Source organism: Artemia sp. Qi Xiang Cuo, chromosome 11 (genome assembly GCF_049724085.1).
Source record: "Artemia sp. Qi Xiang Cuo chromosome 11, ASM4972408v1, whole genome shotgun sequence".
NCBI classification, from domain to species: Eukaryota; Metazoa; Arthropoda; class Branchiopoda; order Anostraca; family Artemiidae; genus Artemia; species Artemia sp. Qi Xiang Cuo.
Genome location: NC_142804.1, coordinates 67,687,998 through 67,701,651, shown reverse-complemented (window position 1 = coordinate 67,701,651; position 13,654 = coordinate 67,687,998). Strand labels below are relative to the sequence as shown.

Here is a 13,654-nt window from a genome sequence, read left to right as displayed (position 1 = left end):
CCCAGATTAAAATTTGAAGCCCACTTACCCCTTCTCAAATACTCTTGAAATGTTCAACCGAATTCCCCTTGCCCATTGATGAAATTTAGCAAATAATTCTAAGACTGGTATGCACATAGTAGTTTTTGATTTACTCAGGTACGCATGCTTTTTTCAGAGTGTACCCTTAGGAATATCTTGGCCTAGCGAACTGTCCCCAAGAGCTCCTAACTAATCGGATAACAGAGTTCAAGCATGACCACCTTTCCATTTACTAACATGATATTATTTGAATGGAGTTATACTTTTTATATCTATCGATGTTTCTGAACAAAATGACTATATCAAAATATTGATCCAAAATCATGGGGTTTAGGGAGCCGGGTAGTACAAAAGCCAAGAAAGGAAGGTTGTGTTTCCCTCCTTTTGGCCCTGAAAAAAAAAATAGTAGAACTTTCAACTAATTGTTTTCTAGTTTTCTGTCTGCATTGGGGCCCCAGAGCCCACGGGCTTAATGATATAAGCTTTGGACCGATTGAAAAGAAAGAATAATTTTGTCCATTTTTGGACTCTTTTCTCCGGCGGACTGTGCCATCGGGAGATTTTTTGCACCTTTTTTTTCTTTTTGCCCAAGGCCTTAGGGCAATCAATCTCAACCTGATCAGAGACAAAAATGTTTTGTCCATTTCAAAGCCCCCTAAAGTTCCCCCTCCCACAACAAAATTTTCGATCTTTTTGTCCAAGAGTATAATTTCTGAAAATTTTTAACCATTTACCATCCAGCCCCTATAACCATTTGGCCCCTCCTTTTCCATTATAATATCTATATGTAAAGAATGGTCAGTTTTAATAACTTAATTCAATTCAATTCAATTCAATTTATTCGAATAAAAACATAACACAAACATTAATAACAATAAAGATCCTAGAAGATAACTTGTTAATGACCAAGATAAAAAAAAATTAAAGTAACACTGAAATATAAAAAAAAAATAGAAGAATAAAACATGGCTAATTAGAGCAAATTTGTTAAAAATGGAAATATTAAATTATACAATCAAGTTTTGTTACATTTTTATACAACTTGCAGAAACCTGTGGCTAGTTCAACACTGGAGGGAATTTTGTTCCATTGAATAATAGATTTGTAAATGGGAGATTGCTGGGCAGCACTAGAAACGCATTTAGGAATTTTAAAGGCTCTATTGGATGAACGGAGACAATGGGCTTCCAAATTATTAATATTATAATAGGTTAGGAGTTGAGGTGGAAGATTATTGTGGAAAGCAGAGTAAGCAAGCGATAAATTTAGTTTTTGTATGATTTGATCAAGTCGAGCTATGCCAAAATCTGAATACAAATCACGAGTTGGATATAGACGGGGAAGCCGAAAAACTGCTTTAATGGCGCGGTTTTGGGCAAATTTGAGTTTTTTAATGAAGGACCGTTTTGTATTTCCCCAAACTGATCCGCAATAAGAAAGGTAAGGAAAAATAAAGGAATAATAGAGGGTAACTAGGATGTCAGGAGGAAGAAAATAATTCACTAGGTTAATCATAGCTACTTGTCTCAAAATTATTGCTGTTATGTAAGAAATATGATTAGAGAATGACAAGCATGAGTCAATAAATACACCAAGAAACTTGGCAACCTCCACTTGTGGGATGATGTCGGAGGAGTACCTGAGACCAAGAGCAGGTTGAATAACATCTTTGTTGTAGGGGGTTCTGAATAACACTATTTGACTTTTTTTGCTATTAATGGTCATGTTATTCGTAAGGCACCACTCCTGGACTCTGTTCAGAAGGACTTGGGCAGAGGTTACTGACAATGGTAGATTGGTGCCAGTGATGAAGAAGTTGCTGTCATCAGCAAATAATACAGGATACACTGAAGGGCCCAGGTCTATAACAAGATCATTGATATACAGGAGAAATAAAATAGGGCCTAGAACGGAGCCTTGCGGGACACCCCTCCAAACAGGTAAGGGCTGAGAGGATACTCCACCTAGGCTCACACTCTGTACCCTTCCAGATAGATAAGAATCAAACCAAGAGAGGGGAAAACCACGAATACCGTAGCTATTTAATTTACTTATTAAAATTCTATGATGGACCATGTCAAAGGCCTTAGAAAAATCCAAAAATAAGCCCAATACAGTTATTTTAAGGTCGAGTTGTGAGCGTATGAACTGTGTGGCGTCAACTAGAGCATGGGAAGTTGAGATTTTCGACCTAAAGCCATATTGGTGAGGAGAAATCAAGGATACGGAATGCTGACTGTCAAACAGAAAGGGAGACAGACGTCTGAAGATGATTCTCTCGAGCACTTTGGATATAACAGGAAGAATTGAGATTGGACGATAATTACCTATCTCAGTTGGATCGCCCTTTTTAAGAACAGGAATAACAATGGCTGACTTTAGTAAATCGGGGAAAACTCCGTGGGTTAAAGATAGGTTGGCAATATGCTTGATGGGCTCGTAGACAAAAAGAGATATGGTCTTCAGGAGCTTATTACTTAATCCAAGGCAGTCAGGAGTAAAACTATTAGGGAGAGAACCGATGATTTGAAGTACCTCATTGCTATCAGTTGGGCAGAAAAACATGGATCTAAAATTGAAGCAAGGGAATACAGCCTGTGAGGAGGAGCGGGAGTCAGTATGAGGAACATTCAAAAAATAATTATTAAATGCATCAGGTGCTTGTAAAGGGTCAATTAATCTACCATTTGTGTCTTTAAGGCGAATAGGTATAGACTTTGATTTTCTATTTTTTGAAAGTATATCATTAATGGTGGACCATATCTTTTTCAGATTTCCTTTGCAATTGAGAATTTTTGTATAATAATAATTTTTCTTCTCTTCACGGATGAGTTTAGTGTATAAGTTTTTATAATGTTTATAATTAGATAGGTCAATATCACTACTGGTCTTACAGGCTAACTTATATAATTTGTTTTTACGATATGAGGAGACAATGAGGCTATGTGACATCCAGGGGCAAATAGGGATATTTTTCCGGTTAGGTTTACGAATAGGAAAAGTTGAATGGATAATCTCACTTAGCCTTTGCGCAAAACCATTTGTGGCAGAATTTACCTCGTGACAATTTAAGACATCGGACCAGTCAGTGGTTCTTAGGCAATCGATGAAATGGTTTATATTTGCAGAACTGTAGTTTCGAGTAGGTGTTGGGATATTAATTCTAGACCGTAGAGGTAGTGGTTGCGAAGGTAGAGACAAGTAAATAGGAAAATGGTCTGACAGATCCAAAAATACTATATTTGAGGACAGGTAATTTCCCAGGGAAGTGGATACAAAAATGTTGTAAATTAATGTTTAAGTTTATCTCACAGGATCGACTCTACTGGGGAAAAAAATTGTGGGTAGAAGACCACTCGCGGCTACCGATTCAAAAAAAGTGTCAGATTCAATATTTTTACCAACATTGAGTAGGTTGCAATTAAAGTCCCAAAGAACTATTCCCTTTTTATGGGGTATGTTAATAAAATTAGAAAAATCATCAAACAGATTACAAAAACATGAGGTCTGAAATGGAGGAGGTTTATAAAATAAGGAGAGTATATAGGAATTTTGGCCGATAACTATGTTTACAATTAATGAATAAATACATCTGAGATTTAGTTGTGTAAAGAAAATAGATTCGCACTCTGATAGCCTGGTAAAATTTACATTCGAACGGATGTAAAGTGAGATACCACCAGAACACTTAGTCAATCTCCTGGGCATATGGATTATTTGGTAACCAGGGAGTAAAAAATCACTAGTGTCATCATTATCGGAAAGCCATGTCTCTGTTAATCCTATTACATCGAAAGGGCAGACACCATTAATTGAAATTAAATCTTTAAACTTGAGCCACTTATCCCGGATGCTTCTGATGTTGAAACAAAGAACATTAAGGGAATTATTATTTACTAGTTTTGGCTTCACATTGGTAGAAAAGTCGAAAATATCAAGGTATTTACAACTATTATTTGTTAAGGTACCAGGGGGGCTGCTTATAGGGTTGGCATGCTGATTATCATCTATATCGGGATAATTAAAAACACTGTTATTGCAAAGGGATAAATTAGTTAAAAACGAAAAGTCACACATTAAATAGTCGTCAGGCGTTCTGATTGTGACTCAATCAGCCTATGTTGGCTTAAAACACTCTCAATTTGAATTTCTGCTTCGAAAACTATGGTCTCGCCAAAGTGAGTTTTTGCCAAATTCTTCAGAATAATGCATTTCAACTGATTGGGTAACTCTAATTGGGAGATGAGCATAGAGGTAACTGTAAAGCTGGCTAATTTAAAGTACACGTTTGATTCATCTTCCGAAGCATTTGGAGAAACTGTGTGAAATCTGTGGGGAGTAATTCCAGGTAGCTTTGTCGGTCTTGATGTCTTTCCTTGCGTAGGATTTTCCGAAAGGGGGTTCTTCAGTTTTTTTGGGGGGGGCACTTGCTATCAAGGGGAACCATGCATTAGTTTTGTCTCGGATGAGACTATTCTGAAAACTTTCAACACGCGGGGAAGCATTGGGAACTCTTGGTGTCCTGGGGGCTGCTGGTGGCCTGGGGCCTGTTGGTGGTTCAGGGGCTGTTGGTTGCCTGAGGCCTGGTGGGGGACGGGGGACTCTTGGTGTCCTTGGGACTTGCATTGCTACAAAAGGGATTGGAAGTTGTTGCTCTTTTGCTATTCTTAGTATCCCTGCCCTTTGTTTATATTTGGGACAGCTTCCTTTATCTAGGGACTGGTGTTTGCCCTTACAATTAGTATATATTGGGTCAACTTGACAGTTTGACTCATTATGGTCCTTGCCAAGGCAAATCTTACAAATGTTGGAATCCTCTCTACAGTATTTATCTGAGTGACCAAGCTTTAGACATTTAGTACACTGTAATGGCTTTTCTTTGTAAGGCTTGAAAGATTTTTGTTGGCCAAAGAGGAACACTTTGTCAATATTAAATTGTCCTTGAAGCTCAAACAACACAGTTTTAAAGTTTGAGGTTTCAGTGGTTTTGCGACCCAGGGTATGAACACTAGAGACTGGAATGCATTCACCTTTTCCATTCATCAATGCTTCCATCAGGTCCGTGTTTAGAAATGATTTAGGGATATTGTAGAGCACTATCTTTGTTTTTATTGGGCTTGGAGACCACAGGTGGGCTGTGACAACAACATTTTCAACACTATTTAGCTCCATTACCTTTTTCACTGATGTGGGATCGTTCAAAAGGATATCTAGGGATCCGGATCTGTTTATATTCATATTAAAGTTGCAACGAATGGTCTTGAAGAGGGATACTCGCAACTTTGGTAGATCATGGTTGTTAAACAAACAATTATCAGATTGGGGAACTAGTTTAATAATTACCGGGGAATCGGCTGGATTTCTTGAAGAGTTGTTCGTGGTATCGGTTAGATGTATTATTGCTGAATCTGGTGGAATTTTTGTTCTCTGTCTTCTACGCTTAGCCGAGTTTACTATCTTAAAGCCTTCTTCATCTTTTTCAGTATCAGTTGTTGAGGGGGATGGACATTGGGTGGTATCCATGTTTAGGGTATGAATACTCTTCAGAGAGGTCGCTGGTACATTCGCAGCTTTAGGAGGGTTCTAGCAAGGGCTTTTGAAGATGGTTGAAATGGTGACTTACTCATATCCCTATGAGGAGGTTGTTTTGGAGGCTCCTTTTTTTCCAAACATTTGAGATATTCAAACTCACAAATTTGAACACTAATTTGAAATTGTTTCACAATAAATTCAAAATAATCAACAATAACGAGAAAAGTACCTGTAATCTGGTTTAGTGTTTACTAATCAGTTGCCAAAAATTTAAATATTCACTATTTTAACAAAGTTAAATAGATTAATGGGTCACCTTAAGTCAAAGTATCCACAAGTCTTATCCAAGAGAGGAATTGTTCACGTTTTGTTCACAGGTTAGGTTGCAAAATTGCTGTTATCCAGATTATAAATAATTCACAAGAGAAGTCTTATCAAAAACATGAATTAATCACGTTTTTGTACACAGGTTAGGTTGCGAAATTACAGGAATCACAGGAGAAGTGTCTCCTCTGAACTCTCAATCAAGACTCCCTTTGCTCGCCCTTACGCCCTTTGCTCGATGGGTCATGCTGTGAGGGTCATATTCTCCGTGGAAACATATTTCTTAGGGTTTTCAACTATTTGAAACGAATGGTTACTTCAAAATTTTGATTATATGTCTTTGGAGGTTTTCGGGGACCAAGTACCAAAACGAAAGCACAGGAGGGGGGTTGGTTACCCTTCAATCACTTTCAGTTCTTAAAAAGGGCACTAGAACTTCCAATCATATGAGCTCCCATCTGGGTATCCACGGTCATCCTTTTCATATGAAGTGACCGGGAGAAAAATAATACATTGAAGGTGATTGGCTCTTTACTATAGGCAGCACATAGCATTGCCTCTGATAAACTAGCGTTCCAGCAATAAGAGGAGTTAAACCACAGTTAAAACTGAACCACTTAGCTTTAATATGTAAAACCAAATAATGACTAGTTGAAATTTTATTCAAGAATTGAACCTGAAGGAGATAATGAATGGAGAATGGTGATGGATTCCAATCACTCCATTCTAATATACGACAAAATAAACAAGATTGTACCAATTTCATCCTTAAATTAAAACAAGAATGAAGATACAGACTCGGAGTCTTTGTGAGTCTTAAGGAAGCTCAGATCAATAACATTTTGAAGATTTAAAAGATACAAATTAACACAAAGAGACATACTGTAATTTCTTGGGATTTAAGAATTTAAACAACTATGTAAAATAGGGAATATCAACTAAGTTTAGCTCTACATTTCTCAGACAGAGGCCTAAGCAAACAGCTCTATCAACACTGTCCTCCATATCTAAAGGTGAGCATTTCTATTGTGGCTAATTTTACTTCGGATAAATAATCGTTCAGCGTCTGGATCGCACTACTTGTTTAGTTTAAATAACTGGTATAACTTGAACGTTTAAATCATATATACCTTTGCAAAATAGGCAGGAATGGTTAGTAGAGGCGAAAGGGCCCAAACGCACACGACAGCTTTTCGACAGTTGCTCAGTGTGCAAATACTTCTGGATCTCATCGGGAAAACTATTACAATAAACCTAAAAAAGAAGAAAATAATTTAATTTAGTCAGTAAAGGAACATACAAATGAAAAAAGCAAATTTTTTTTTTTAGTTTTATATACTTACCTAAATTAGCAGCGCCAACGGCTTAAAAGTGTCCACCATACCACTATTCTTTTATTTTGGTGTACTTTGAGACTGTAAATGTTGATTGTACCTCGTTTTGGTTCAGCTACCCGGAGAAGTTTACAAGTAAAACCAAGTAAAATGCGCTTAAGAAGATCATCACAAACAGAAGAAGATAGCCGAATGAACCTGTTCCTTAGGAATGCGTCTACATTCGGCGTTTTCTGAAAAACAGGCACGGAAAACTGGGAGACAGGCAGGGTCGTATCCAGGATCTTTTTAGGGGGAGGGTTTATAAAAGGATTTTTTGGGGGATTCACAAAAAAAAACTTTAAAAAACGCATCAAAAATTTGTTTATATTCATCTTTGTCACGTTTTTACAAGCCTGTGAAATATTTCGGGAGGGGGTTCAAAACCCCTACCCCACCCCCCCAGGATACGGCCTTGGAGACAGGTAAAAGTCTACACTAACTATTTTAGCTAATTTAGATTTCTTCCTGTCTCCCACTTTTGCAGGGTTCTATTCTCTGCAGGTCATCAAATTTGTCCTTTCAGATTTCAATTAGTCTGAAATATCTTCATTTGACCATTCCTGACGGTTTTTTGAAGCTTCTTTGTTTTTCTTCGTAAACCCCGTGGCTTCCTTTTCAAATTTATTGCTTGATAAAGCTCTCAGAAAACGAAACAACCCGTCTTTACTTTCCATTTTTGCCATGCCGGCTGATTTATTGGCGTCTTTTTGTACCATATCAAGGAATGGGAAATTGAAATGGTACTATTCAAAAAATGCCAAAAGTAGACATGGCTTAAGGACTTGGTTTTGGCATTTCTCTCTTAAGATGAATAAACTAAGCTATGTTCCTTCGTGTTTGTCTTACGGTTTAGACAAAGGAGGGGAAAATATGGGAGAACTTGCTAGAAGGGTGTAAATTCATACACTAGGTGAATGTCATTACGTGAACTACCAGAACATCATTACAGAAATCAAATTACATTTTAAGTGTTTTCTCCTTTTTAACGTTAATTAAACCAAAATTGCTGAAAGTTCAGGAATGAATATCATTGTGTATGAAACTGTCAATCTACAATTCATTAGTTATTTTTAGTAATTTTAGTTATTATGGAATTTATGTTTGTTTTTCTTTTGTTGATGTATGACAAATAAAAACATAAAGCTCAAAATAAAAACTGTTTTCAGTTTTGTGTAAGTGACGTTTTGGTCTTTTGAAGGCGTAAGGGGCGTTAGCCCTACTACCGTTTGTGGTAATTTTTGTTCGTTTTCAGTTTGCCTTGATTATCTATTGTAATTTCTCTTCATTTTGGGTTTCATTTATTCATTTATAGCGATCTGTATTCGTTTTACGCTTGAGTTACTATTAGACTTTATTTCCATTCGTCTTAGGTTTAATGTAGCTGTTTACTTTTCTTTGAAAAACATCGTTTTTAGAATTGTTTCTTAATCACTTGAGGAAAAGGGGAGAGGACTTGATGAAACATACTGGTAATATCTAGCATTTAGAAAAGTTGACTCTCAAGCCTAAACTAGAGGGATAATGTGCGACGTCGCTGAGGATTATCATAGCTGTTGCTCACTAGGTTCTATAGGAGATTTCTGCTGTTGTTAGCAAGGCTGCTATTAAAGTTGATAATGCTTTGCAAGGCCGATTCCTTATCGAAACCGTTATACAAATAATTTCTTAGACCACACTGCTTTTCTATTTAAAAACTTGAACAAATGAAAATATAGAAAACGGGTACAATATTTTAAGCAAAACACAACAAGTTGCCTTTGTCTTTTTCTATATTTCCATTTATTTAAAGCTGCAAGGCCGCTCTGCATGACCGATAAATGGTGTGAGAGGACCTAGGCGAGAACCCCAGGGTACGCAATTAGGGACAGGAAATGGACTGCAATAATGATACAGTTATTTGACTGCTTTCGACTTGTTTGTTAAGAAAGAGGCAATCAGTTTCACAATAAGATATCTACAATAAAACTCGGTGACAAGCTTCTCAACTAAAAGTGAAAACAGTGGATTTTGGGTTCTTTTGCATGCTTAATTCCATTCTTTATTTTTTCACCAACATAATACCCTTCTTGGGGGTATTTTACTTGTTTTTCCAAAATTATTCAAATTTCACATGCTAAAGGCCTTTGAGTAGCAAATCTAATTAATTAATTTATTTTATTTAATAGTAATTACTGACAAAGAACTTAACATAAACACATCCCTTCCAAATCCCAAAGCATGATATGGAGGAGGGATAACAAAATAAATAAATAAACTTAACATGAACCTCAGAAGGGGTTTAAAGACAAAACACAACTACAACCTCAAAAGCCCTGCTACCACTCGCTTAACACTCCACACTCAACTCCTTACTCAGCACACCTCAATAAAAACAAAACACTACCTTTGATGATTTAATACCAATTTAATCTATCAACTACGTATCCTATTACATTAATCATTAAATCATATTTAGAAAATAATTCATTCTTCAACAGCCTTTTAAATTCAATTAAATTACTATATTTAATATTCTCATTTAACGAATTCCATAGCTTAGCCCTCTAAGAATAAGAGAAAACCCTGATATAGGCGTAACCAAATTATTGACGTAAATTTTTTTCATTGACCTTGTACCATGGAAATGAACTTCATAAATGTACGGGAACACACTTAGAAAAGAAGTGGACTTACCTCTGACGCAATTATACAGAAAATCACCAGTATAAAAGTCAAGAAGAGCTATTTTCAACCTAACATACGCCTCACGACACGATTCAGAAGGGCTTAAAGTATTTTGATAATAATATTTTGCAAAACTCGGACCAGAGGAAGGATTGCAGAGAAAGTTCCCAACTATATTGAACTACAATAAAAAATATAGGGGTGAATTAAACTAAATTATAAAATGCGGATTATTTCCTCCAGAAGACAATGTTTTTAAGTTTACACATTATGCCAACATTTTCTGCTAATATAAATAAACCCTTGGGGCACACCGAATTTAATTAGCAATGGTTGAGAAATTGAATCATATATTTTTTTTTTGTAAACGACCAGAAAGAAAACTAATTATCAAATTGAGAAATCTTCCTTTAACTCCATACCTTCGTAATTTTTCAACAAGTATAGAATGATCCGCTATATCGAAAGCTTTAATGGTATCTAAAAAAAAATTGTTGCAACTCGGTGATCTTTATCAAGATATATACAACTTTATATACAACTAGCTAAATATGTTATTGCCAGTTCCGTATTAATTTATTTCCTAAAACCAAGCTGATTAGGGTGTAATATATTAATTTTCTCAAGATCTACATAAGGTCTATTATTAGTTAACTTTTCAATTATACGACTTAATAGGGGCGAAACTGAAATGGGTCTGCTGTCTTAAAACAATCAGGGATTATACCAGCTTTAGAGCAAGAGTTAATCAATTTAACAAAATCTTCCAAAATTGTTGGTAGAATGTATATGAATGTAATGTTAGCTGTATTCGAATTTTATGCCAATTTGTTCTTTTTTATAATCTAATCTTTAGTGTAATTCTATCTTAGTCTTTCAAAGCTTTGGTTTCTATCAATAACGAACGCTCTTTACGAGTTTATGGCTACAAACTGTTTGAGAGAGCCAAAATCCTTGTTTGACGGCAGTAGTATCCCATTAGGCACTCTGAACACACACATATCCCATTACTCCAAGTACATATATATCCCATTACCCCGAGCACAAACATATCCCCTTACTCCGAGCACACCGGACACCGCTTTTCGAGACTTTAGAGAATTTCAAGAATGATGCACTATCTGGTATTGAGTGATCATTCATGTTGTCGGTGAAACAATGCAACGAATGCAAGGGGGCCCATTTCCTGATTTCCAAGAATTTTTCGGTATGTTTCCGAATTTTCAAGAATGATACGTTATCTGGAATTACGTAATCATTTATGTTTTCGGTGAAACCATGCAATACGTTCTTTGACAGCCCTCACATATGGTCCTTTGAGATAACAACTGAGCCAACAACATTTTTTAGCTTTTAAGCAGTTTGCAATTCATTTTATGAAGTGTATGTGTGATGTAAAAATTGAACGTGAGATCCATTATTTCCTATGATAAAAGAACGACAAATTACTCGGCTGAGCCAACCAGTCATTGATGATATTATGTTCTTAGAAATCCATTCTAAGTTTCAATTTATTGTTTCGGGGATGCTAGCCAACTGATATTAAGCGTCACAATATCGTGATGAGTTAATTGCACAATTGGATTCTCAATTGGAGTTGGATATAGGGTAAATCCTATCAGTGATTTGTTTCCGAGTACCTTTTTTGGCATCACTCCATGAATTTGCTTACCACAGTAATTTGAGATGCTTGCTGGATAGACATATTCTTTGATGGTTAATGAAACTTGTTTCGATCTCCAAAAATTGTAATAACTAAAACCGAGCAGGTATCCCTTTTGTTATGCAATGGTCCTCAGAACACCGGTTTTCCATTACCGGGCTTGCACATGAGTTTAGGTCCCCAAGTTCCCCTCCAGGTCCCCATGTCTCACTCCAGAACCCCAATGACCCCCCTCACCCTCCCCCCCCCCCCAAAAAAATACCCCTTCCCCACCCAGTTTTTTAACTTCGATTTTTTAACTGAAATTTTTTCAACTTTTTTTCCATGTCTAAAAATCCAATCAAATATACTTATTACAAAAAGATTCGCTTGTAATATTTAAAAATACGAAACGAAGATGATATAAATATATCAGTCGTTATATTTTCTATTAGGAAAATTAATGTTTGTAGTGAAGTTGTTTTTTGATTCTTTTTTTGGAATGTTCTTGGGACGTAGAGTTTTCTTAGGAGGAGATATTTTTTACAAAAAGGAACGCAGTCAAATGTATTGCTCACCAATGTCATAACGTCCAGTTAAAGCAGAAGGTTTCACTGAAGCAGAATGTTTCACTGTTTTGAAGAGTTTCATATTTTCATTTATAGGTACATCTTCCTTTTCACAGTTTCCTACCACACCTACACAAATAGGACACTCAACCTGGTCACTGTGGCCAACAAAAAAGATTCAAACTTTTGGAAGTGCTCTGTTATCAATGAAATCCTTTGAGCACCTTCCATAAAACGTCCTTTGTCTAACATCTTCTCGTTTAAGAGCACTACCTTCTTCTTGTGACAGTAAAGGTCAGGGGGTATACCTTGGTGGTTACTAGAAAAAATTAATATAGTTTTGACTACAGCTTCTTGATCCCATATATCGCTCAAAAGCAACATAGCCTCCAGTTAAAGCATGAGATATTACTGGAAGGTTCCCCATATAAACTCCTTGAACAAAAGGGCATGTTTCAAGGTGTCTCCTATCTTCATCTATAGGCAAATCACCCTCTACCCGGTTTCAAACCTCACCTGCACAAAAAGCACACGGAGCCTGGTCATTTCGACCAACAAAAGAGAATCTAGCTTTTGCAAGTTCTTTGGTATCAATTAAATTCTTTGATCACCTTCCATTAAATCTCCTTAGTCTACTATTTTATCTGTTAAGAGCACTACCTTCTTCTTGTGACAGTAAAGGTGAGGAAATATACCTTGGTGGTTACAGATGAAAATTAATATAATTTTGACTATAGCTTCTTGATCCCATGTATCGCTCACAGATGTCATAGCCTCCCGTTTAATCAGAAGGTTTCACTGGAATTTTTCCAACGTCTATTCCTTAAACAAAAAAACAAATTTTTTAGAGTCTTCTATTCTCATGAATAGGCACATCACTCTCTTCCCAGTTTCCAACTACACCTGTACAAAAAGCACACTGAACCTCATCACTGTGGCCAGCAAAAAGAATCCAGCTTTTTGCGAGTTCTTTAGTATCAATGAAATTCTTTGACCACAACACCCTCTCGTTTAAGAGCACTGCATTTTTCCTGGCCAAGATTTTTAGGAAGATAGATTTCATAGCTTGTTTATCCAGATATGTGTAACTATATGATACATACTCATTAAAAATAGTTTCTTATATCATTCCAGTGCACAATGAATATTGATAGAAAACGTAAAATAAACAAACTATGGTCGATGACCGAGACTAGGGTACCAATGAGACGGCCGTATAAAAAAAAATACAAGAACCATGTTTACCAAAGATGTGTTTTAGTTGCTGGCTAAGTACCAAAAATTTAATAAAAGCACTTTTAAGCACAATAAACTCAGCTAGTTGATATATTCCGTGTGTTTTAGTTCCTGGCTGAATACCAAAAACTTTAATGAATGCACTTTTTTGTACAACAAACTCAGCTGGTTGATAAACTCCGTGTATTTTACTGGCATGAAGAGTACCAAAAATTTAATGAAAGCAAAACACTTTTGAGTACAAAAAACTCCGCTTGTTTTAGCTGCTTAGTTGCTGGCGCAGTTCCAAA

The 13,654-nt window shown here is 36.3% G+C and overlaps 1 protein-coding gene across 2 annotated transcripts in view; it reads right to left on the bottom strand.

The window, feature by feature from the left end:
• The window catches only part of LOC148947268 (cholecystokinin receptor-like), a 274,183-nt gene that overhangs the window by 175,961 nt on the left and 84,568 nt on the right, over positions 1-13,654 (bottom strand). For both annotated transcript variants that reach the window (XM_089096964.1, XM_089096965.1), the window contains exon 3: positions 7,008-7,131. In XM_089096964.1, the coding sequence (XP_088953090.1) occupies positions 7,008-7,131 (124 nt within the window). The remainder of the gene's footprint in view (positions 1-7,007; positions 7,132-13,654) is intronic.